General features: G+C 37.0%; 2 protein-coding genes across 4 annotated transcripts in view; one reads left to right on the forward strand and one right to left on the reverse strand.

Annotated features, from left to right (window-relative positions):
• LOC121733444 (serine/threonine-protein kinase ULK1) overlaps window positions 1–26,342 on the forward strand; it is a 53,494-nt gene that overhangs the window by 14,939 nt on the left and 12,213 nt on the right. For all 3 annotated transcript variants that reach the window (XM_042123703.1, XM_042123705.1, XM_042123704.1), the window contains exons 3-6: window positions 15,082–15,298; window positions 17,321–17,394; window positions 19,500–19,660; window positions 22,612–22,748. In XM_042123703.1, coding sequence (XP_041979637.1) covers window positions 15,082–15,298; window positions 17,321–17,394; window positions 19,500–19,660; window positions 22,612–22,748 — 589 coding nt within the window. The remainder of the gene's footprint in view (window positions 1–15,081; window positions 15,299–17,320; window positions 17,395–19,499; window positions 19,661–22,611; window positions 22,749–26,342) is intronic.
• On the reverse strand, window positions 9,986–13,976 carry LOC121733450. Its single transcript, XM_042123712.1, has 5 exons — window positions 13,837–13,976; window positions 12,833–13,310; window positions 11,536–11,673; window positions 10,568–11,349; window positions 9,986–10,369 (listed from the first exon to the last, which is right to left on the reverse strand). The coding sequence occupies exons 1-4, from the start codon at window positions 13,872–13,874 to the stop codon at window positions 10,648–10,650; spliced, it is 1,356 nt and encodes a 451-aa protein (XP_041979646.1). The 5' UTR covers window positions 13,875–13,976; the 3' UTR covers window positions 9,986–10,369; window positions 10,568–10,647.

Genomic DNA, 26,342 nt, shown 5'->3' on the forward strand with positions numbered 1-26,342 from the left:
ATCTGTTGTGGTTTTCTTCTTATCAGACTTTCTGTAACAAAGATAATCTTTTGAATCTATAAGCTACCTGCACTAGAACCTTTCTGATGTAGAACTTTGTAAACACAAAAGTAGAGCACATCTACAATTAGTGCCTTTCTTACCTCTACTTTTTGTTAGGAAACTCTTATTAAGTATATTACAATTGCATGAAAAGATAGAATAATATTTTTCCGCATCAGTTTGAAAACCTTTTATGTTTTAACACCATATCTAACTACAGATAAAAAAGAAAGTAACCTAAAAACGCCAGGCCGCAACAAAGAGATTATAGAGAACCGAGCGGTGAGCGCCGAGTGCTGCCTCGTCACAAACGATTGTAAATTGTAATTTTGTAATCTATTTAACTATTTATGCAAATTGCATATCGTTGCTAAAGATGGACATGCGTCTGTCATTCTTGCACGCAACATTAAACGGATGGGTACACCGAATGATAGCTTCGATTTCAGCGTTTTAGGTAGTGCTAGTGCGAATGATGAGAGCCGAGCACATGGTAGAGTTATGTAAGCACGCGGGCCGCGCGTGGTCTCCAGCAGGCGACACACGTATCTAAATTCGTTGACATCGATAAGCCAAACGAATATTGCGCATGTGAATTTCGCAGGTCACAGATTAAATGCGGACCGACTTTATCTCATTCATGCTCCACTCTTGATTCTGCCCTACTAACCTCTCTATCGTTAGTCACTGCTCTACGATGCTACGCCGATAATGTATTAATGTTATGTAAATTGTATTAATGATAAAGCTTCGTTCGACTAATTAAAATAATTAAACCCTTATCGCTGGCGGTCATGCTCATGTGACTGATTTGTTGAAAACTTGAGAAACTTGAATCTTTCTGGGAAACCATAAAGATTGGGTATGCACAAACAAAACTATCTAATGTCAATAAGATAACCTAGAATCTGAAGTAAAAGTAGGTAGTAAAATGCAGAGAGCAAACAAACTAATTAGCTAATGCCCTAACCTATTATACTGGCTTACAAAAGTCACTATTTGAAAGAGATATCCCAATAGGCGAAAGGTAAAACAAGTCCAATTTTATGTACTTGCTCAATAAATTAATATGGCCAAGGACCAATAAATTGATAATGTAAACTGAATGTCTTTCGCAACAGCATTCTGAATGTACAAATTCAACCAAAAAATTCCATTTGTAAGCTCTGCCGGGGAGTGTGGCCTGATGAATATTATTATGATTGATTTTTCGGGAGCCGGAGCGTGTCGCCGCGATGGCGTTGTTGATAAACACTAATGAACACCATCAACGTTGATTAATGATCTAATTAAAACTGTATATTTATAATGGTTTATTTTTATATAGGGTCAACCATGGTTATTGTTTGTATATTTAGAGCGCGCGCGGCGACCACGTTTTCACGAGATTGGCGTTGCACGTGTGAGCTAGGGTTGCCACTTGTTAGATAAAAATAGATAATGTAAAGTACATAAAACTGTGTATTCACAGTTTGATCACACTGTTTTTTCCTTTTGTCCCCTAAGTTTTTTGCCAAAAATCATCCATTTTTAGCAAAGAAACAGGGAAAATGAAAGGGACGCGTTGATATTAGTTGAAGCTCTGGACATAAAAATATAAAATTTCAGAACCATCTGGAAACCCTAAGTTGAGTGCGCATACGCAGACCGACAGGCGCGAGTCGCGACGTGCTCAGAGTCTCTACAATCTACATAACACTCCACGCTCCTATCTCAATAATGCGCGAAAGTGCCGGGCGAAAGCACATAACGCGTCGCGATTTGTTACTACGCCATCATTTTATATAACAACAGCTGATTGCTGCGCATGCGTTTCAGATTTACTGTTACGGAAGCGGCGTCACTTATATACCTCAATAACAAAAACAAAGCGCTGAAGCGAAAAATTCTAAAATCCACTTAATTACCACCCACTAGAACATTCAAGGTAGAGTTGATAACGTCTATATAACATACTCGTATAGTTAAAACACCTACGTAGCTTCTAAAAGGATTTTGTTTTTGTAAAATTTACTCGCATATTAACATTTATCGCTCATCTCGGATTAGTAGAGCGGTGATACCCAAAACTGAGTTTTAGTTTTTTAGCCGCGTCCTCGAACCGAACCTGACATTTAGAATATGCAAATGATCAAACACATTTACCGAATGAAACACAAACTGTGTTTACTTGTACAGTTTAACTTTTATGTTATAAGTTGTAACTGATCCAGTTATAATAATGTATAATAAAATCCTGTAATCATGATTAAGAAGTATTCAGCACAATAATATTATATTGCGTGTATTATAAAACTCTACCGCCTTGAAATATTATAGAGTGCATCATTCCATGATCGTTATTTGTTGCTAAAGAATTATTGAATGACGATGGCAATACAAATACTGTAGATAGAAGATACATACTATGTAGTATGTAGTATATACTTCAACGTATTTTTACAATGCGGAAGCTATACTTATCTATAACGCTATTTAGAGCTTTGCAAGCTATTCTTGTATCTTCATTGCGTAATGCCCGTTGTCTTCATGCTAGAGAACTAGTTGATGTGTCACAGAACCTTATATGTCGCATAAACCGGTGTATAAAATGTTTTAAATTGCACTTGCATGCAAAAGTCGACACGATTGTGGAGAATTCGCACACGATGAATACGGGACTAGTAAAATGTTACAGTAACATAGTAATGGTCATATTATTTTAAAACATATTTGCGTTTTATTATATTCAAATAATATAAATAAAGAGCTATTTTGTAATACATTCCTATGTACAAGAGTGATGACCTTTTCGCCCACTCCGTAACGAACTGTCGCACACAGACTAGGATGGCTATTTGTGACAAGAATACATAAATACAAACAAAATATATCTATTATACACTGTATTATTCATCATTTTATATTCATTGCCAAATACCACGTGAGGCATATTTCAGCTTAAAAACCTCGAAATACGTGTACGTATAAAACCTCGTACTGTCAAAAGCCTTTATTTACTGCTTTATAAAAATTTGACTCTACATCGTCAAAACCATAAATAATATACCTAGATTTGAATTATACATACTTGAAAGTAATTGAAACAGTTTAAGGCCTAGATATTTAGAAGGTAGGTAGAAACCTGTATAAGTTACATTAATAGAGTATAATGGAGTATAATATATAAATAGTTGTTGGTTAATGCAAATAATTTCCTTAAATTACTAGGTACAGCTAGTTTAAAGGAAGTTTTTTCATTATTCGTTGCGATTTGAATCCGTAATTGGCCTGCCTTAACCAGACTAGGCGTTGTGCAAATTGGCTGACCGCTACTTACGTATTCGGTACTGACGGTCGGACAGTATTGCGTCGTATTGCCATTTGCCTGACGCGGACGTCGACGCGAAAAAAAACATAATGTGCTGTCATTTTTGACAACACAAAAAACTAATCGCAGATGTAATGTGCTTTTTTTCGTCACAAACACGGGCATAGGTGATATTTTGCCAAGTAAGATAAAAAAGTTGACAGCAGACAGCTACTCCTCACAAAGGATTTAAGACCTACCTATACTACAAGAGTCAGCACTCAAGTGTTATAGCTCCATCACTTAAGGATTAAGATGATCTTGACAAGGTGTTAATTACTTTATCATTACAAACTCAGTCGCAATACGCAGACACGTGTTGAACAAAGCCCCAGGGGTTTTGTGTCACAGTACTTAAATAATAGTTAGGAGCTAGGTATGCTAAGTGCTAATTACGCTAATTAAACGAAAAACAAACTACAGTCGTTAAAACTTCGTGTACGACTCTACACAATGCGTCATGCGCTGTGCGGAGACAGGAAGTCTGAAGAGCTTGCTTGAGTAGAGAACTTTTCTCGTTTATAAAAGATACAATTTAGTGGGTAAGGGAGAGAAGGGAGGACCTATAAACTTTGCACCTTAAAGAACTTCACGTATGATATAGAGATGTATTGTTCTGATCTAAAGGAGACAGTACCTTGACTCTATATTTTAATGAATTCGTGTACGACTCTACATAATGCGTCATGCACGGTGCGGAGACAGGAAGTCTGAAGAGCTTGCTTGAGTAGAGAACTTTTCTCGTTTATAAAAGATACAATTTAGTGGGTAAAGGAGAGAAGGGAGGATAACCATTGCACCTTAAAGAACTTCACGTATGATATAGAGATGTGTTATTCTGATCTAAAGGAGACAGTACCCTGACTCTATATTTTAATGAAACATTAAATGCAGCTTCGTTACTTGTTTCAACTTGCATCCAGTGATCCATCTGTCAAACTACATAATAAAATATTCTGGTTTCCCACATGCATCTAAAATAATAGTAACGAATATATTGAACAATTTATTTGACAATAGGATTGAAAGGCGCACAACACGTGATATTGCGCAATAAAATTGATCGTCTAGACTCTAGAGGTCCGCTTATATATACGTTTGTTTGTCATTTTTCATGAAAATACTATTTTGTCCCTTGATAGGAATCCAGGAAAGTGTAGAGTCGGGGTGCGGCATCAAAGAATGTCAAGTTTCCATTGATGTATTTATAATGAAAAATTGAAGTCAAGAAATAATGATAGAAAATGGATTTCGTTGAATCCACAAAGATCAGAGTTGACAGTAAGATCGCGTAGAGCAATCAAGTGTTAATGTTAGCTAAAGTTAGATGCGAATGTTATTTAAACACGAGTCCGCTACGTTACACCCAAGCCCAACACGTGGAGGTGCCGGCCTTGTATGCACGTCATTTCTGCATGCATCATACACTCTGTTCGCAGTTGATATGCCTCTGATAACAGTTTTATTCCAACGTAATAAAGATCATGATTAAAGTTGAATAAGTGTGAATTATACCTGTGTCAGGAATTTTATTGGCTGACTATAGATGGGCTAAGAGGGGTTCAGCATGGTTCCTGTATCGAAATTGTCGAAATATCGAAAATGATTTGTATAAAAACTTTGATGATTCGACAAGGTGACGGTTACGTAGCTGCCAACAGGAACAATATTTGTATTTTGCACCATTCAGAAAGGTTGCCACCGTTTCTAAACCGACAATAGATCTCGCCTCTATCCGGAACTGGTGAAAGAGAAGTTTGTTACGACATAAAATATGTCAACATGTCAACCTTTCTGATACATAATTCAGATTACCAGGAAAGTCGCTACTGTTTCTAAAATGACAAACACAGCAGTTTGTATATTGTACTGACAAGGGATCTTTTCTTGGAAAGGACAGATGTTCTGAGCCTTAAGCAGGTTGCTCTTATAACGACAATGTTTAGCTAGTTAAAAGGTTAGTAATTAAAAGACTACTTGATTATTTATATTCTCATGTAATTAATTAATGTTTTTGAGAATTCGGATTAAAAATAACGAACGAATTATATTTATATTGGAAGTTGAAAGAACTTGCGCATTATTTAATTAATATTCGCAAACTTAATTATAAAGCTCTATCATTAATCGAATAACGAATATTGCAGTCGACGCAATAACCTATGCGTCGATAACGTAATGAAAAGTTGATAATTTACTTTTACGTCAACCTCATTGTTTGTCTTGTTTCTATCAGTAGCCTTCCGTAAAAAAATCAGATTGTTTTTAAGTCAACGTTTTCTAAATTCAAAAACATTTTCTATCGACAACCTTCCAGACTTCCATAAATAATTCTCTACATTTTTCATCAAGGTTACGGGCCCTTCCGACGCTTTACTGCGTATCTCTTACTCTACCAATATCTTTGGTGAGTTCGATTCCTCGTTCCACATTTAAAATTGCATTCTATATTCGAATGTGTGTAATTTAATTGTGATAGAATAACGCCAACCTGTCTGCGCTAATAGCCGTGCGCGATTGCGTCAGGTTGATTTCTCTGTTCACCACACATCTCGCCTGAAAGTGACACGAACATTGCGAGCTTTCTAAAAAAAAACATTTGTATTCAATATAATTTATGGTTCCATACTGATGGTGCCGCTGATAAGATTTTATTACTTTTGAAATGTTTTGAATAATATGGAGTTAGAAGTTACTAGTGTGTTCTTGTGTAAAACGATGTATTCGTTTGTTGGCATTTTGTAATTAGGTACTATTGCATAAACGAGTTGATTCTTTATCATCTGTTTGCCAAAGTTTATGTAGTTGTTTTGGATGCCGTGACACAAATATGTTTATTGGTTGATTCTAGTCCAAAGTGAATATTCGATAGCGAATCTGCTTTATCGCTTCAAATAGTAAATAAATCATCATTATCGGGCGGATATTGCTCATAACGTTACAGAGTTTTGCGATTGTTGACATTATTTCAAACGTCCCCGTTTGAAATAATGTCAATTACCTTGAAGCAAAGTCTAGATAGTGTTTTGATAAATGCGTACTAAGTTAGGGCGTAAATATAAACTCGGCACCTGCGCGATCCATCGCGGGCAATAACACACGTCCAAACGTTCATTGCCCATCCACTCAGCAGTGTACGATGTAAGCCGTCACGTCCCTCGAACCCTTTGTTCTAGATCTTTCCACGGATTAGTGTTACTTGGAAAATGTCAATGGGGTCTTTGTTCTTATTTTAGCAAATTTAAGTTTGCTGCGTGTCTACTATGTATTAGTACACTCGCAGCAAACTTATTTATTGAAAGACCTACTCAATCATGAATAAAAGTAGAGAGGGGCTCTACGTTCATTCATGATTGAGAAGGTGTTCCTAGCGTGCACTGTCGACTAATTTTACAGTTATACACTTCCTAAAGTTTATCACCATGTCTATCGTAACAATTAACCTCTACCGGCTTGTTTTTTTTAATCGGCATGAAATTGCGTTTGACGAAAATTGACCGAGCATGGGTTTGTGACCGATTATGTACAGTCGTTGGCTTTGTGTTACTTCGTCGGGCGAAGCGTGAATGACTAATGGCGGGTTTCTGAGGTTTTTTGACCGGAGTTTATCACTTCACTAGCGGTGTTGATTGATTAATTTTTTGACGCTAGCCAATCAAAAGCAATAGTAAAAAGATAAACTCCGGTTAAAAAAACTCAGAAACTGGGCATCAGGGCGGTAGAGTCTTAACCCGAGTCTTCTCGAACGCTTTTTAGCGCTGTCAGTTGTCACTATAAACAACGCTGATGAATGAGAATTGCAATGTTTTGAACCTAGAGGCAGCATAGACATTAAACAAACAGTTTTGTAACTTTTTTTCGACGTTTGATAACGTTTTTGTCAATAGTCTGATAATATGACGTGTGCAAAATATCAGATTTTGACCGGATTATTTACTGTATGTTCTAGTAGCCCGCTATTTGCGTTCATTGTAGGTAGCGTTTATACAACAAAGCTGAAAATCGAAAATTTTTTTGAAAATGACTGCTGTGTTCGATTCTTAACCGTATTCTATAAATGTAGAGTTCTTTTTTCGTCGTTTTCCATCGCGGATCCGGATGATGTAGGTAGTCCGATCCTAGTGCGGCTGCGGTCAGAGTGAGCACTGAAGCTCGCATCCGGCTGGCACTGTAGCTTTGGTAGTGTCGAGTGTAGAGCACCGTTGTAGCGTTCCACGTTGTTTTACCTCTGACGGGGTTTTTATGCTGATGATATAAGGTTTAATCTCGTATATTCGAGTTGAGATGACTGAACGGCGTGTACCGGTACGCTTTGTTTCGCCTCTCACGTTCGTCTCGCTCGTCCCCTTTGTGATAGTTTCGCAATCGTGTGAACGCGTCTGCGAATGCGATTCGAGTTTTAAAGGCCGATGTCGAACAATGTTTCATTGATACATGAGAAATATTATAATGAAGCCTTCCAACGTGATGGTCCGCGAAACATTTAAAGAACTGATCGCGTGATTTTTCATAATTTTCCATACACAACACCTAATTGATTAGTTTAGTAGGTAAATCGAACGAGGAAATCCGTCACCTTATCGTCTTATTCTAAAGCCAGTTTCTATATCCTATATATTTTTTATAATTTTAAAGAGATAAGCTCGCCATTGCACGAAGAATAAAATAATAATTAAAACTTGCACCTGTAAAAAATATTATTTTGCCTCTTATCAAACGAACGTAAAAACAGTAATAGTGAATTAGAAGACGTAGGTCGCAGTCAAAACAACTTTTTGGGAATACCTACGGTATTGACGCGTACATAGTTTTGCACAACAAAGATAAACAACGCAATAAGTTACCGTATCACAGTTTTAGTAAACAGTAAACAGCCGGCGCCCGTTACGAACCTGCGAACGGTGCCATGTCAATAACCCCTGTGTGTGATGCACGGACGTATCAACCTATAACTTATAAGATATTTCGATAAATGCAGTACTTATTAAGTGCACTATCAGAAAAGTTGATCCATAGGCATATAGCGGAGCTACGTATTTTTATAGCGTTTTGTCCAGTCGGCAGATGACAACTTACATTGAATTAACATGGTCCGACCAAAATGACATCTATATATTAATACGTGAGCCAAAAACTTAGTATCCCTTTTGACGAAAAATGGGGAAACGTAGGTGAATGAAATTTTGCACAGTTATAGTTTATATGGTGAAGGAGGTTATTTTGAAATTATGCTTTTATCATACATTTTTTTAACAAATAAGACATTACACACACTACAGATTTTTGAGTGACAAGCCTATACATACGAATCATACTATTTTATTTATGATTCAAGTCTGTTGACAACAAGGTGACAAATTGAAAATGGATATAGGTAGTAGTCCAGATGTCGTTGAAACTAAGGTCGAATTTCGACCATTGGGTGATCTCTAGTATTATTAAGTGTCTCAACTGCCTTTAGAACCAATTTCTTCAGTGGTACATACGGACTACGTAGACATATTTGTGCTCTACTGTCTACATAATATTAGGGTACCACTTGTATAAAGAATCAATTTGTTTTAGAGGCTCTATCTAGATTTTACACTCTACAGCTAATTTAATTGCCCATAAGGGCGATAGCCGATAAGTGATCTGGAAAATTGGAAACGTCACATGACAGAAACACTGGACCTTATTTTGAAATTTGAATGGTAACTAAAATACCTTTTAAAAGTATTGTAATTTGTAGTTAACTAGAGTGTAGGTAGAGCTTTAAGTTAAATCTATAAAAGGATACCTTAAATATCATACATACATAATATATAATATTACAGTGCTCCCAAAGTGATAATGCGCATAGAAATTTTCGTAATTTTTTAGCAACGGTCGTATTTCCCGAGAGTCGGAAGACGTCGACGGATCGGCGACAGCGGACAGCCACGGGATAGTTAAGTACAAAATTTGAGCCATTTTAATTAACATTTAAATTGCCATCAGTAAAAAGTATTTAATATTATGAAAGGAAGTTAAAAAAAACTTTCACTTGGCACTTGGCTTATGTGTATCACCTGCTAATTGCTACAGTACAGCAGATGGCTATCAATTATTACGGATGTGTTTTACGACAAATTATAATAATATTTTAAATGCCAAATTAAACACGATTATAAAAGTTGTAACGTCTTTAACATTTAGAAGCCACCTTTTTCAAAATCTAAATAGAATAATTATTGTCACATAGAAAGTCAATCAGTATAATAATAGGATAAGAACTAAAAGATATTGCAAATATAGATAACGAGCTTTTGCCCGCGGCTTCGCTCGCGTTAAGAAGTATTATTATATACAAACCTTCATCCCCTATTTTAACCCCTTGGAGGTGGAATTGATCAAAATCCTTTCTTAGCGGATGCCTACGTCATAATATCTACGTGCATGCCACATTTCAGCTCAATCGGTCCAGAGGTTTGGGCTGTGCGTTGATAGATCACCATGTCAGTCAGTCACCTTTGAGTTTTATATATATATATAGATGTACCACTACATGTGATCAAGAGTTGTGAACTACGTTTAACAATAATTCATAAAATAAATTAAAGAAAAACCCTTAAAAAGTATAAAAATGATTTTATTTTGCACATAACTGCAGATTATTTCACAAAGTCTTCAAAACGGTTTTGGTATAGTAAAAATAATTTGTTTTTAAAGCATACCCAGAATCAAGACCAAAAATTATATCCCTAATACTAACACTTCTTGAAGAATCAGCCCGTAAGTCCGTTTCAAAAACTTTTGTTCAATTTACAATTATTATTATAATACGTTTTTGACTATTATACAAAATATACATCTAATGCCCATTCTATCCAACAATTAGTTCATCTAATTGTTTATGTTTATAAATATTGACTTATTTAAAAGATATCTAATTTTATAAATAAATTTTACTTCGTAGGATTACTCCAATATAACAAGGATTAAAAAACTACCAATATACTGGGTGTTATTGTTAACACCGTTATCCTTAAAACCATCAAATGAGCCCGTCAAAATTAACAACTTTCTATGAGAACAATGCTGGGAATTCAAAAAAATCCATCGTCATACCCATACAAATTGCCGATCCGGGCAATTTGTATGGGTATGAAGACGGATCTTTTTGATGGTTTTAAGGATAACGGTATTAACCCTAACAACCTGTATACATATTCATTCAGATCAAGCCCAAACCAAGCAATCTAAGAATCAATCCACTTATACACTAAATTAATGTTTTACACCGGCGATTTACTCTGTAGAGGAACTTCTTCCGGCGCTGTTCCATTGCCATTGCTCTGTACTGTTCCGTTGCGTTCGTGTGGTCTCGGATTTGAACTAAATCGTTTTGTTATTGAACTCCAATTTTTCTTAATTGTTATACCAGCGACTACCACGACCATACCGGCGACTATAATTCCAATAACGCTCTTGTCGACTCCACCAGTTTTGTTATCTTCAGTTTTGGCCCCCACTTTGACTTCCTCGTTATCGTTCTCCCTAGGCGCCTCTACGACAGCATTCATGGCTGATATGTTTTGTGGTTCATTTTCTACTCTAGCTCGGAGAGAGAAATCGGACGCTGCTTGAATGTTATCGCTTGAAACGGTGGTTGTAGTCGTTACTACTGGGGCTTGGGGCTCCTCTGTGGTGACAGGTTCCTCGTTTTTAATTTCCTTGTCGATGGCTGGATCGCTATTTTCTATTAGTGCTGTGCTCAGTGAAATTATTCCTGGTATAACGGCGTCCATGAGACCGTCATCTAAGTTTCCTGGTGCATCAGGACATTCGTAAATTTGCTTGTTACAATTTTCTGAACAAACTGTTTCCAAAGAGTCTTTCAATAGGCCGCACAAATCACCCATCAACTCGGGCGATGCGTTTGGTAGTATTATTTTACGAAGACTTTGAAAGTTTGAAAACGTAGATGAAGTCATAACCTGGAAAGAAAGAAAATATTTCCAGTGAGATAAAGCAGATATTTATAAGATTAATCACATTAGATTGGCATATTTGTCTATCATTTACATAAATAAAATGTATATAATTTACAGTTTACATGTATGTATGTAGTTGATTAATATTCAATTAGATATAAACATTAAAATCAAATAAAATATGATTACCGTTCGAATGTCATTTCCTCCTAAGTCTAGCTCCTCCAATTTATTGAGGGACAAACTGTTCTTTAAATCCTTGGGATACTCAATAAGACGATTGTTGCCAAGCTTCAGTGTTGTCAGCTCTGGAAGCTCACTGACCGACTGTAACATTTCAAAAAGACAATAATATTAATTTGTGTACTTTGGTAATTTTGTTATACTCGTAATGTAGTGGCTGGTTTCATTGAAACCAGGCTAGGTACGCAGGAGTAATTTATAATGCCCAAGTGTGTGCGCAGTACACAAGAGCAGTCTCTATTCCTCTACTCTCATAACCCAGTGGGACGGAAGACCGGCACGACTGGCGAGAGATCAGGCGCAGGACCGACTTTTTACATGCCCATCCGACGCATACTCGTAATATTATAGTTAATCCAAGAATGTAAATCCATATTTCGGTCATCTAAACATTAAGAATTTATGTAAACAAATATTGTGAATTGAAAATATAAAAATACCGGCCAAGTGCGTGCTGTGCCACGCGCAATATAGGGTTTCGTAGTACCGCTAGTTTTTGATAATTTTTGTATGGTCAATGAATTTCAACAAAACACATTCATAACTTGTTTTACACAAATAGCAACATGATCTCAGTTACGTTCAAAGGATTTTGAACGAAGAGTTCCTTTGTACTTCTACGAATACTTACATTTTTTTAGTTGATCGACTATTACTCAATAATTTATGAAGTCTTCTTAGCCGTGATATTTTTTCTAAATTCATATTTCTTACTCCCGTGAATTTTTTCACATTTCCAGAAGCAACTGTTTAGCTGGTAGAAGAGGGGGACACTGGACTCTTACGTTTTATTCCGATTTAAAACTTCACATTAATTCACAAATAAATGGATCCCTAAATCGGAAAATGATCTTTGAAAACTCTTAGTACTTTTAAAAAACAACGACACCCTACACTGTGGGGTGGACGCGAAAAAAAAATCGCGCATTGATGTGTAGGGGAGGTACCGTAAAAAACATTTTCTTTTAAAGATTTGATATTCATGCGGAATTACAGCTTTGTAAGTCTACCGTCTAATATAGTCTCTGAGCAAAACCGCGTACAGACAGACGGATGGACAGAAAGACAGACGGACAGATAGACGGACGGACTGACCTTAATTATAAGGGTTCCTTGTTGACTACGGAACCCTAAAAATTGAGTCTACAAAAAACTAAGTGGGATATATTAGTGCGTATTGAAACTTATTAACATGCTTTAGCAATTTTTTTGCGAAAATACATAGCAACAAAGTAGCACTTACTCCCAAAGCCAAGTCCATTATTGAATTATTTTCAGCATTTAATACTTTTAAATTCTTCAAGGAAGAAATGTCCTTGGGTATCTCGGTTAATTTATTATTGTGTAGTTTCAACGTGGTCGTCCGCGAGTCGATGGGCGAGGGAAACTCTGTCAGGTCATATCCAGAACAATCCACTGCAAAGTTGTTGGTATCACCCTCGATGCTACAAACGCACGGCTTCGGACACGGAATTTCCGAGGCATTATCTGCAGTCGTTGTGGTTTCGGTGTTTTCGGTAGCCTCCGGCACTATATTTTCTAGTTCAGGCGGAGGAACTACTTCGGACGTAATATCTATTTTAGGTTCTTCAATGCCACCGCCCGCGCCGCTTCCCTCGATCAGACCCTCGGATTCTAATTGGTCCGGAGGGAATTGATTATTGGTTTCTATGGGTATTTGTAGTGCCTCGTCTTCATTTTGGGCGTTCACCGCCGCCAGCCTGAAAAAGTAGTGATGAGTTTTTACTACACGTGACTGCATCAAAATCGACTTGATATCTTGTTTATCGTAACGAGGTGACGTAAAATTGCTAAGTACTTGGTAAGATAACAGCATTGATAACTTCAAGGGTGCATGTTGTAAGGTAAGAGCAATCTAAAATGTAGAATGAACTAAATCATGGTTTTCAGAATACTATGCATCAATATGTAAAATAAATTATTCGGATTACCAGTTTTGTTATACGATGCAACACTGCTTCTAATTTAGCATTAGAAGTGAGAAGATATAATGATAAAAATATATAATTTATCTATAGAATGTTCTGTATTACATATTTTTGGATAAGACTTACTTGAGCTAGAGCCAACAGTAAGCACTAACATATTTAATTTTTAATGATTGTTCAGAATAATAATTTGATATCTTTTATTATGAACATGAAGAAAAACGAGTATTTTAATCTTAATGTGATGAGTAATTTGGACCGGTTCGACTTGTAAAAATTTATTAAATTATTAACTTACGCGCATACTGCTAACACCGCAAAGCATAAGCTCTTCATTTTCACAAACTCCTAATGCTACAGGACAGGGGCAGATGGGATAGACTAGACCCAACGCCAGCACCACCGACTCGTAAATCGAGTAACTCACTGACACTTATAAATATTATCACTCAATGATAAGATTACCCGCAACGTAGCGTAGCTTATCTCGAATCAAACTCGATAACATTCATATGCAAACAGCGAAAATATAGGCGAAATACGGGCAATCTTCTCCTCAATATCAGCCACTTTTTCACAAACATATCCTTCGGAAAGTAGACTCACAACACACGCGTAACGCACGCACACCAAGACGAACACTACGTTTCGAACCCAAAAAATATATTTGAAGAAAAAACTAGCAGCGGAATTCTTGATAACAATCTTAAGCACTTCCCTGAAATTATTATTCACAAGTATTTATCTTCCTATTGATAAATCGAATCATTTTTCAGTGAACGCGCCGTTAATCACACATATAAATACACGAAAAATAAAATAACTCGATAAAACGTTGAACGTGAGTATTACAATATGATGTCAAAATGACACTGATTTTTGGTCGGCTCCTAACCAATTAGATACTTAGTATGTTTGTTTTATGCTTTATTGTTTTCAAACAATTGACGTCGGGTTATGATTTTGTGAAGGTCTAGGTCTGTTATCGTCAATTATGTTCAAATCTCAACTCAAGATAATATTTTGTTATTACGACTACTCACTGCACGAAATCACTTTTCTCTTTAACAATCTACAGCCTATAATAAAAACGTATGTTACATTAACCGAATGTAACGTACGTTTTTATTATGGTATGGTCGATGAATAAATAACTTTTCTTACCAACTTTTACATTACTTATGCTCTTTTTGAGCCTTACACCTCTTATGGTTCGATTGAATTCAATCTAATTAATGAGTAGTTAATACCAAAAACAATTTTAAAACTATAACCTGTTTTAGCAGAAACCAGCTGGTGTCTTTCCGATATTATATAACATTAGGGTTTAGGCTTTCGCTAGCGACCAAATTACGCGTGATTTTTCGTTTAACGTTTTTCAAGGAAGGAGCTACACGTTAGCTTCTTTACGTAACCTGTTAATATACCCACACCGAGCATCTATTTCCGAAAAAATCGTGCGTTAATATGCCCGTATTTGTTATTATTGGTATGTAATTACTCTTGCGGTACGACCGTGCTAAAGATCCATTTTTGCCCGCAGTACTGCAATGGCGGCGACTTGGCGGACTACCTGCAAGCGAACCGGCTTCTCAGCGAGGGTACCATCAGAACGTTCCTCCGACAGCTGGCGGAGGCGATGCGGGCGATCCACGCCAAGGGCATCGTCCACCGAGATCTCAAACCACAGAACATACTGCTCACGCATAACGTCATGCCGCCCCGCACGCCGCATCCCACTGAAATTACACTCAAGATAGGTAAGATGCTCTACCCTCTATTTGCTAACTTTTCAAGTTATTAAGTAGTAACTTGGTATCTAACTTGAAAAGTTGCCAAACATAATAGTCGCCAATGCGCGATATACTGATGGAATTTTACAGAGATTCCTTCAAAGCAGTATTTCAATATACCTCTGTTATGTCGATCATGTAAGTGGTCTCAAATGCAAAGTTTAAAATTTTTAAGAAGCTAAAGTTTTTCTAAGCCGGAAATTTCGCCGAGTGAACACTTAACAGCTGTTCTAAGTTCCCCACCATTGCGTGCAGTCCGCTATTGTTTTAGATGCAAAAGGGAACTGTTTTATGTAGATAGTTACGCAGGTGTGCTCTACATCTCCTGTGTACTCCGGATAAATAAGTTATGGTTTGCGCCTCGACTGCAGGACGGCCATTTTGTCATTATTAATGATCACTTTAATAGATGAAGGCTTTGTGGAACGCTTTTGTCGGTTCTACCGAGGTTCTACCTCTATAATGGCCTTTAAGTAGCTCACACCTTTGCCTGTAATTACTAAGCAGCTGTTGTCACAAGTTGACATCAGGTGAGTGTCATTCGCTAGTATAATCCACAGAAGGTATTTTTCATCGTAATGAATAATCGATAAAGAACTTTATTTTCCCGTATCTGTAAATGTATTTTGAAATAAACGATAACCTAAAGAATATAGATTATAGCATCAGAAGTGGGATGACTAATTTGTAACGTTTCTAACTTTTAACGTTATTTATGTCAAGACTCAAGATGTAAATAATATATACTAGCTGTTGCCCGCGACTTCGTCCGCGTGGACTTCAGTTTATAGCGCGCGATGTCAACAAAATTGGTGTCAAAAGCTTTTATAAAAAAAACCCTGGTACCCCTTAAATCAAAACAGCTGTGCAGTGTGCACATAATATTTCTTTTTTTTAATTAAAGTTTATATTTTATGCCAAATTTTAAAGCTTATTTAGCCCCCCAATTACACAACCTTACCCATAAACTATTTATCATTGATAGGTTTAAGGTCACGTCACTGTATATAATATAAAGTACTGACTTATTAAATAACGTAAAAGAGAAATAACAATCGAAAAAAATCGAAACTCAAATGTATGATGATACCACCTCTCATAGAAAGATGTTGGACAAGCGTTAGCGCGATGTAAGAGACGCACGGCGCCATCTAGTATGAATTTTTGGAACTAACTTAATTTGAACAAATTTTCGTATTTTCACCCCCTTACAACCCTTTTTTCCAGTAAAAAGTAGCCTATGTCCTTTCTCAGGCTTTAGACTATCTGTATATACAATTTCATTACAATCGGTTCGGTAGTTTTGGCGTGAAAGCGAGACAGACAGACAGACAGAGATACTTTCGCATTTATAATATTAGTATAGATTATAGACTCTGACTGAGCCTTAATAGTTAATACTAACAAAAATATCCAAAAGGCAGAATTTAAATGAAATAAAGAAGATTTTTTTCCATTCATACAGCCAAGAAGATTCAACAGCAGTAGATTTAAGCCAAAATAAGTTTTGAAGGTAAAAAATACTATACAACGCAGATTTTTTACTGCCGATTTGAAACTACAGCGTAGTTAATTAAGTAGTCTATGAGAACGCGTCTAATTTTTTTCGCTTTCCACAATGACCCTTCAGAGTTTTCACTTGGTCGCTCATGCCAAAAAATTATTTACTTACTTACATAAAATGTTAACAATTTGGCGATACAATGATTTTTACAATAATTTATTTAATAATTACGGAGTACTAAGGAGGTTCTCGGCAATATTTTTAATGATTACGACTTATGATATTATATACTTAATATTTTATAATTAGCATTCATATTTCCATGGTTTGAGTTCATAGAAAAACCGCTCGCGCGAAAAACCTAATATTAGACTTATTAGTTATTACTCATAGGATCATTATTCATATTATTGGTTTAGATTGGAAAATTACCGTACATATCTTGCGATGTACTTAATATAATAAAACCTATGTTTTTCTTGCAGCGGACTTTGGCTTCGCGAGATTTTTGGAGGAGGGCAACATGGCTGTCACTCTATGCGGTTCACCGATGTACATGGTAATTATTCATGTTATATGTATACATACCTTTATATACAATATACCTATGAATAAGTAATACGTCACTTTTAGAAACGGTTTCCTGTGTTTGTGCTGGTTTTACACTTCAGTGATGATACATGTAAATTACATTAACAGTTCAGCACTAAAAGTAATAACACTTCTTATAAGATGGAGATAATTTTATGTTGCGTAAAGAAAAACTGTACTTTTTCATGCATCCAGTAATGCGTAACTTTACAGCACATAAAATGTGTATTACGATTAAGTAGGCAACCATGCATTGATGAAGTTAAAATAAATAGTAACTTATCTGACCTAGCTTAAACAAGACAGGTTTCTTCTTCCCAATAATTTCGTTGTGGGTCCCAAAACTTGCTCCTCGGGGCCCTCGGGCACCCCTCATATCGGGGAGATCATATCAAAGGGTTTTCATGGTTGGTTAACGGTTACCACTGTTCCCGGCGACACAGGAGTTACAGTGGTGGTGGGCCAATTGCCCGTTTTAACCTAAAACAGATTGGCCGTATTAGGATGAACTAAAATCAAAACTAAAGATAACATTTGCGATGATAATTTATTCAGTTCATATAGTAACAAATCTTATATAAAAACGTAAGACCGAGCGATAACTACGATAATAATAGCCGAATCAAGGTGAGATTTGTTTTAAAAAAGATATACGTAAGAAATGTTTATAGGTGTAAGCCATCAAGTGTTACCATGACCAGTACCCGGATTCTACTTTTATTAAGCTTCCTATATTATTTGAATAAAAGCCGGTTTCTGAGATTTTTGACTGAAGTTTATCTACTCTTTTGATTGACACACGTCAAAATATTAAACCAATTAACAGCGCTGTTGAACAGACAAACTCCTGTCACAAAAAAGTTTCTGGGAAACTGAGCATCAGTCCATGTCCTAACAAACTACAAAACGGTCTTTTGATATGTGACATGAAACGACTGACTTAAAATCTTGACCAATGACCAGTCAGTTAGTCAGAAGTTAGAACGCATTTAACATTTCTGATTTCACGAAAATGCAGTTTTGTAAATTACAAGGAAACTGACTAGATCGAACGAGGATTAAAGCTGCATTAGTGTTGCTTTAGATAGTAGAATCGTGGTACAGTTTCGACCGTGTGAATTAGTCCTAGGAAGTCGGGCAATTTATAATTATGCGCTATAAAACTAATGAGTGGCCGTTTAGACTGGAGACTTAATTGCAATGAAACTCGGGCAGATGCATAAAAAGGTGAAGAACCCTTTATACTCTACAAATGTAGAGCAAGTAGGATCTGCAGTTAAACTTAAATAACAATTCAGAAAGTTACTTCATTTTTAGGTTTCCGTAGTCAACAAGGAACCCTTATTGTTTCGGTCTGTCCGTCTGTCTGTCCGCGGTTTTACATTACTTTGGTAGGGTTTCAAATTTTTGTTAACACTTAGATAAAAATTAACGAAAACAGAGTACCTACCTATACAGTATACTACAGGGTTCAAATTTTGAAAATGTGTGAAATTTATAATTTGCGAATTGCAAAACCCGGGTTTTAAATTAATATTTCTATTATCGAATAGCATTCAAATGTATTCTGAATTCTGTCCAAATTGTTATGCAAAGCGAAACGCTGCATTATGCCGATACATACGAACATAATCGTCCTTAAACCATTGCGTATAACTAACGTTTCACAGGCCCCCGTAGCTTAGAGTGTGGCTCTTGACTCGGTCGTGGGTTCGACTCCCGCGTTGAGACCAAATATTATGTTGTTTCCAAAAATTAGGACAATTCAGGTTGGTCACCTGGTTGTCTGACAAGATGATCCATCCGTCAGATGGGCACGTAAAAACCGGTCCTGCGCCTGACCTCTCGCCAGTTGTGTCGGTCATCCGTACCCGTAAAGGAAAAGAGACTAGTGTCCTGCGTACACGCTCAAGCACTATAAAATTGCTCCTGCGTAGGTCTGATTATTTAATGAAACCTTCATTGAAGTTGTTATGGGACTTGGGAGTCATCATTATACAACACGATTATAATTCTACTGGAACAAGATATACAGGCGATATTTCCATGCATTTAAGCTATTATGTTTCACAGGCCCCCGAAGTAATAATGTCGCTGAAGTACGACGCGAAGGCGGATTTATGGAGTTTGGGCACGATAGTCTACCAGTGCCTGACGGGCAAGGCGCCCTTCCAAGCCACCACCCCTCATGAGTTGAAGGCCTTCTATGAAAACTCCGTCGATTTACAACCAAAGTAAGTCATTTAGCGATGAAGCCATAGTTTGTGTTTGTGCCATTTTGAGGTCATGTTTTGTGCCGTTTTGATGGATATTGGGAAAGTGATGTAAGAGTTAACACTTGCTTTTGATGGTGGAAAGTGTCCTACAGGAACTACTACTTTTTGGGGTAAAATATGACGTGTCACCCCAGAGCTCACTATTATGGTAAATTTGATTTAAAATCTGTTAGTAGTTTTTGCGTGAAGTAACAAACTTTCGCTTTTATAATATAAGTGTGATGAGCCAATTTCCTATCAAACGAAAGGATTCAAATCGTAAATCTGTAAGGCGTCAATAAATTATAATATTTCGTCACACTACGACCTACACTTGAGAATCCGAACCATTGGCCTAAACTCAACCTCTCGCTGTCTCTGTGTTTTATAATTCAATTGGCGCCACGTGATCTCAGCTGTGTAAACGTCACACACACAATTGCTCCGCGGATATTATAGCTATTATAAGCTCTAAATCTGTTCAAGAGTGACACTAAAGAGGGGTTTAGAAGCCGTACAGCGAGGCGTTGACTTTCACCGGAAAATACGCACACATACACAAAATGTTTACATGTATTATAATAAATTATTATGTTTATTTAAGTGCACTAAACCCTTAATATGATATCGCAGCCAGTGTTTGAACTCGAGCCTGGGTCTTTGCCCGGCCAAAATTAACACACAATATGAAATGTAAGATCTCCCGGTATAAATACTTCAAGGGCTCAGGTTCACGTATAATGTGCTAGGTAACTTGGATACCTACCAGGCGAGCACTTACGCTTAAGTACTTAATTAAATATAAGAAATGTATTTATAATAAGCGTGCCTTAGCTGCCTCGGACCTCGGTGTCGAGCTATGAAATTTTATAATTGGCTTCATGTTTTCATTTCCCCGGACGAGCGAAACCCCGAAGCCAAAAATACACCGCTCCACACAAAAACTGTACGTTTTCGGGCATTTTTTATCGCGGTGATAAATAATCTACGCAGCGAATGCCCATATTCAAGGTCTAACAGAATTAAAAGTAGCTTCCTCGTTGAGCGCCTATTATAAATTATGGTAGCATGTGCTAAATACGTCGCTCGGTCGACCCCGCTCCATGTGGAGTATACTCTCTATGTAGATTGTAGACTGTAGAGTATATTTTGCAAATAAACCCGGATTAGTTCTTGTCAATCGTTGCGGTCTGCATTTCGTCTTAGAGCGTATGTTTGTTATCGATGTGGCGCCCTTGATGGGAGCGCCTAGTAAGTAGTGTTTACACAACAATACCTAAGTGTGAAATGGCTTATTTTATAGCTCGCCGAGTGTACGACGTACCACTGCTGCTACTGTAAATAGCATACATGTTAATTTATTCAGCTTCTTGGTCTTTAAAATTTTTGAATAAATGATACTCTATTTTCGGTTGCTTTTAATATACTTAATGCAAATGCGTATTGTTTTTCGATTACCTCGGTCGCGTATTAAGAAAATGAATGCAAAGAGTTTCATGAAACGTATTGTGATCGTCTAATTGGTTGCCGTATGTGATGTGAGTTCGCCAAATCTCCGAGACAAGGCCAGGTAATATTAATGTCAGTGACACGGCCGCACCTTATGTAACTACACCGACATTCATTATATTATTTTCTGTTCATATAATTGATACGAATGTAAGTTTACTTTGATGTCTGTGAATCGTTAGAGTTGAACCGATTTGATATCGGGACGGTATCGGATACCTACTGTAAAAACTCATACTGAAGTTTTGAGCATTTACGAAAGTAAGTGTCGAAATGGCATATTACATGAGAAAATAGATGAATCTCACGAAATCATTTTCATATAAAACGTTGCCAAGACCAATGCAACCATAACACTGTCATGAGGCTATCAGATCTCAGGTAGAGCCAAGCTGCTTATTACTCTACAGTCTACGTAATAACTCTAAAATCGTACTTGCGTACCTGGCACCTGCGTTTACAGTTTAGACACCAAGAAACTTGCACGATGTATACGTGGGAGAGCCATGCTTCGGCACGAATGGGCTGGCTCGACCGGAGAAATACCACGTTCTGACAGAAAACCGGCGTGAAACAGCGCTTGCGTTGTGTTTCGCTGAGTGAGTGAGTTTACCGGAGGCCCAATCCCCTACCCTATTCCCTTCCTACCCTCCCCTATTCCCTTCCCTTCCCTGCCCTCCCCTATTACCCTATTCCCTCTTAAGAGGCCGGCAACGCACCTGCAGCTCTTCTGATGGTGCGAGTGTCCATGGGCGACGGAAGTTGCTTTCCATCAGGTGACCCGTTTGCTCGTTAGCCCCCTTATTTCATAAAAAAAAAAAAAAAAAACGATGCTAATTAATGAACAGTAAATAATATTGTATCTAAATGACATACTTTGTAGGTAGAGAACACTCCTTTTATGCCAATACGAGTTTGTGGATTCTAACTGGTGTCTCAAGAATTACTCGCGACATAGAGAAAGGTTACACGCTCAGTCAGTTCAGTCTATCAGTCTGTAGGCTTAGCATAACAACAGTAGACATGGCAAATAATCGATAAACTGACAGATTTTATCGACAAAATGGCGAGTTTCCATTGTTTAACTGTCACTTCGTCTATTCTTCCGTAGAAAGAAACTATTTCTATGGTAACCATGCTACGCCTGCTGGTCACAATGACGGGAGAATGATCGTCTAACCGGTTAATTGACGCACTGATCATTTCTTTGTTATGTACTTTTCAGCCATTATTCTGACGTCCGCGTCAGTCTCAGATTGATAGGCTGAACTGATGCCAGACTGACCAGTGACCGTGTTACCGTTGTCAGAGTATACTTTTGATTTTTTCTCGTAACTAAGAAACTCGGATAAACATAATATGAGATAGTATGTTCCTCTTACTCTAACTCCTTACCAATAATTTCCTCGTGATATTTGCAGGATGCCGGCCGGCACGAGCCCCGAGCTATGCAACCTGCTGATCGGGCTGCTGCGCCGCAACGCGCGAGAGCGCATGCCCTTCGAGGTGTTCTTCAACCACCCCTTCCTACAGCGACCGAGATCCACCTCCATCACTAGTAAGTATAATACAACACGTAGAAGGCCCGTAACGAAGATTGACCTAAAAAATTTTATCATTAGCCTGATGATCAGATCAGACAAATGATTTCAAAATTGTAGGTTAATACATATTAGAAGGTTGTGCAAAAATCTGTCTACCAAAAGAATAGAATTAATTTTAATTAGTGTTTGATATGAATCAGAACTATAATTTCTTCTATGACCGAGACAATCAATGACTGGGAAATAGAAAGTCAAACGCAATAGATCACAAATGTGATGACACTTGACAGTCTCGATTGATCGCGAATCGAATTTAGTGACGGGAGCAAATATTGTTGATGGAACAAAATATCCATGAATAATTTAAATTGCTCGAATAGATCATACTTAGTTATACTTGTTGTCAACAATATCCACTAGTTCTCATTATAATATTTAATAATATTAAATACATAATTATATACATATACTTATTCCTACTGTAAGTATAACTAATTAACTAACGTGGAATGATGCAAAAATTATATTCGTGACATTTCTTGACCCCTCACTGTTAACAAATTGTAATTTTTTGCGTCGTTACGAAATACGAGGAGGGATTTACCTACATTAAAATTGACCTAAGGCTCTGAACTCAAACGCTTTTATTATCAATGTAAAAGTAATAATTTTAAAGTAAAATGTTACTTATTAACATTAATGACTCACTTTATCAGAATACTAAATGTTGCCCGCGACTGTGTGCACGAGACAAATTCTGCGCAAAGGAATTCTGCAGGGACCTTATAGTCTTATTTTGACTGCGATTTTGAGTGGCCAATGTTATCCATGAGTCGTGAGCTTCTCCGTGAACTACTGTACATAAAGAATTCCATCAAAATCGATCCAATACTTTCGAAGCCTCACAAACAAAGGAATAAATCTTTCCCATTTATAATATCACAGTCAAATAAAAACCGTTTTGTAGTTATCCACTAACGTTCGTGGTCACGTGACCCGGTGAGTCATGGGCGCTAGGGGCGAGCCTCGCATTGTCTGTTACTGTTAGTAATTCATACATACAATGTATACCTAATTGCGCAAATAAAATAAATAGCACTCGATTGATTGACCTTAATATCTACGTTGCTAAATAAAAATATATAGACCAACTTATAAATAGGTTTTTTGCTGATTTCTGCCTATATCTGCTTAGCAGAATAGTAGAACATTAAAGAGCCTTAACCCTAAGCCCTAAGGGACTAAGACGAAGAATTAGACAGGACAATTTCAAGTAGCCTTTTCAATGTATAAGATAAAGATAGCAACATGGATTAGTCTTGTCTTATTCTTCTTTTCTTGATAATGCTTTAAGAGACAGAAGATTCGAGGATCTTAAGTGATGCGTCGTAGAGTGTAGACAATGTATCGCAATTCGCAACTGTTCATACTAACTGCACATAACTTATTCATACGACTAATTAGGTAATCCACGCTTTTGACATGTTTATGTGTTAAGGACATGCCCCATGTTAATTGCGTTTCTTTATTACTACAGTTTGTGCGTTTTATGATGATATGCGTGACACATTATAACTGACAATAGTAGGGAAGTTACCTAACAAAATTTAATCGATAGTTTAAAAATATCGAATCACTTCGTAAAGGAATTGCAATCGAAATTATCGATTTCGTACTGACATTTTAGTGGTGCCGGCGATTTAAGATGGCCGCCCTTTTTTATCGATTTGATTTCGATTTAACAGAGTCAATCTCTATTGACCTAAGTTCCGTTTCCTGCATATGAAATTTTTCAAATGTTTTCGTAACAATAATACTCCTATTTCACAGTTAATATTTATAATTTTTATTAATAAGTTAGCATTTAGCATCTTTTCATTTTTATTCGTTTACAATTATAGGAAACATTTGTTTTTGTAGATGGAATATAATTTATTACAGTTAGATTTTTTTTTTGTTTTCTTGTAAAAAAAACCCGTAGCAAGGAACATGAAAACTGTCACCCATATCATCTTAGAACGCACAAACTATAATAATTTTATATTATTTTTTTATTGGAAAATCGCTCAGGCCACTGGCCAACTTTAATCCATATTGTAAGTTAACCCACTTGCCTAGATCTAGGTTAAAATAAAGCTCAAATATTATGTCGCATCTGTCGTTATTCGTGTAAACGAAAGTGACAATAATATGATAGTTAACTCATACTTATGGATAACCATAAGTAGCCCTATGTAAATAAAGGTTTTATATCTCTTTGTTACATAATTCCTCTATGCCCTTACTAAGTTACAATATTATTGTAGGGCACACAGCCTAAACATGTTCTACAAAAGTTTCCTCGTTCGTTATTTGAAACCGACGCAGTGAATAATTAATTTCTGGTGATATCATTATTGTACAAAAACACTTCTATGATATTGCTTCATTAAAAACTTGCCCGGTCGTTTGAATAAGACATTCGATAAAAAGCGACAAAAAATTGGCCACTCACGCTCCTCAGTCAAAAATATAGGTACTAAGAAAAGCCATTAACCCCAATAAACAAGGTAACATGTTTTTTGCTCCATGATTTACTGAAAAGGATACATCATATTATGAGGTCAACGCACCGTCAAATTTCGGCCATGTTTGGTGTAAAAGTTGTGTAAACTAAATGAGTTATGTCTTACTAATAATAAGATATCTACATTCTGCTTTAATCTGAATACAGGCGTAATTGTTATACAAAGTTTTAGTCTTGTCGGTCAACTACTTTTCTTGCAAAGAACTAAACATTGCATATTTACCTAAACTATACCGTCTGTAAACCATTTGCGTCTTTTTAATAAAAAGACGCAAATGGTTTACAGACGGTATAGTTTTATTAATGGGGAACCAACGTTTTTGTACCAAAATTGTATTCAAATAATTGTCTTTTTATTTGTAAATTAGTTTGAAGAACCAACACTCCATTTTAGTGAAGGTTGAGTAATTTAGGAATTGTATGAAGAAAAGTTTTGTAAAGCGTTTGTTTCGTATCTATTCGGGTTAATGTAAAAAAGTAGGTTATGCCACTTGCTAAACAGCGACCTCATTCGTCCCATCAGTTACCTACAACCTACGTCCACAATTGAAGATAGTTTACAAGCGTTTGACCTCTGACTTACATTAGACTGCCTTTTTAGAGTTCCGTACCTAAAGGGTAAAAACGCGACCTATTACTAAGACTTTCCGTCTGTTGTCTGTCCGTCCGTCCGTCCGTCCGTCCGTCCGTCCGTCCGTCCGTCCGTCCGTCCGTCCGTCCGTCCGTCCGTCCGTCCGTCCGTCCGTCCGTCCGTCTGTCCGTCTGTCCGTCTGTCAGTCCGTCTATCCGTCTGTCCGTCCGTCCGACCTACCGACCTACCGTCCGTCCGTCCGTCCGTCTGTATGTCTGTCTGTCGGTCGCCAGGCTGCAACTCAAGAACCGCTATAGCTAGACATCTGAAAATTTCATAGATTGTGTATATTTGTTGCCGCTATAACAACAAATACTAAAAACAACAATATTAATATTTAAGGGGGGGCTCCCATACAACAAACGTGATTTTTTTGGCCTTTTTTGCTCGATATCAATACTGGCAACAGGT

Source organism: Aricia agestis, chromosome 13, assembly GCF_905147365.1.
Source record: "Aricia agestis chromosome 13, ilAriAges1.1, whole genome shotgun sequence".
Classification (NCBI taxonomy): domain Eukaryota; kingdom Metazoa; phylum Arthropoda; class Insecta; order Lepidoptera; family Lycaenidae; genus Aricia; species Aricia agestis.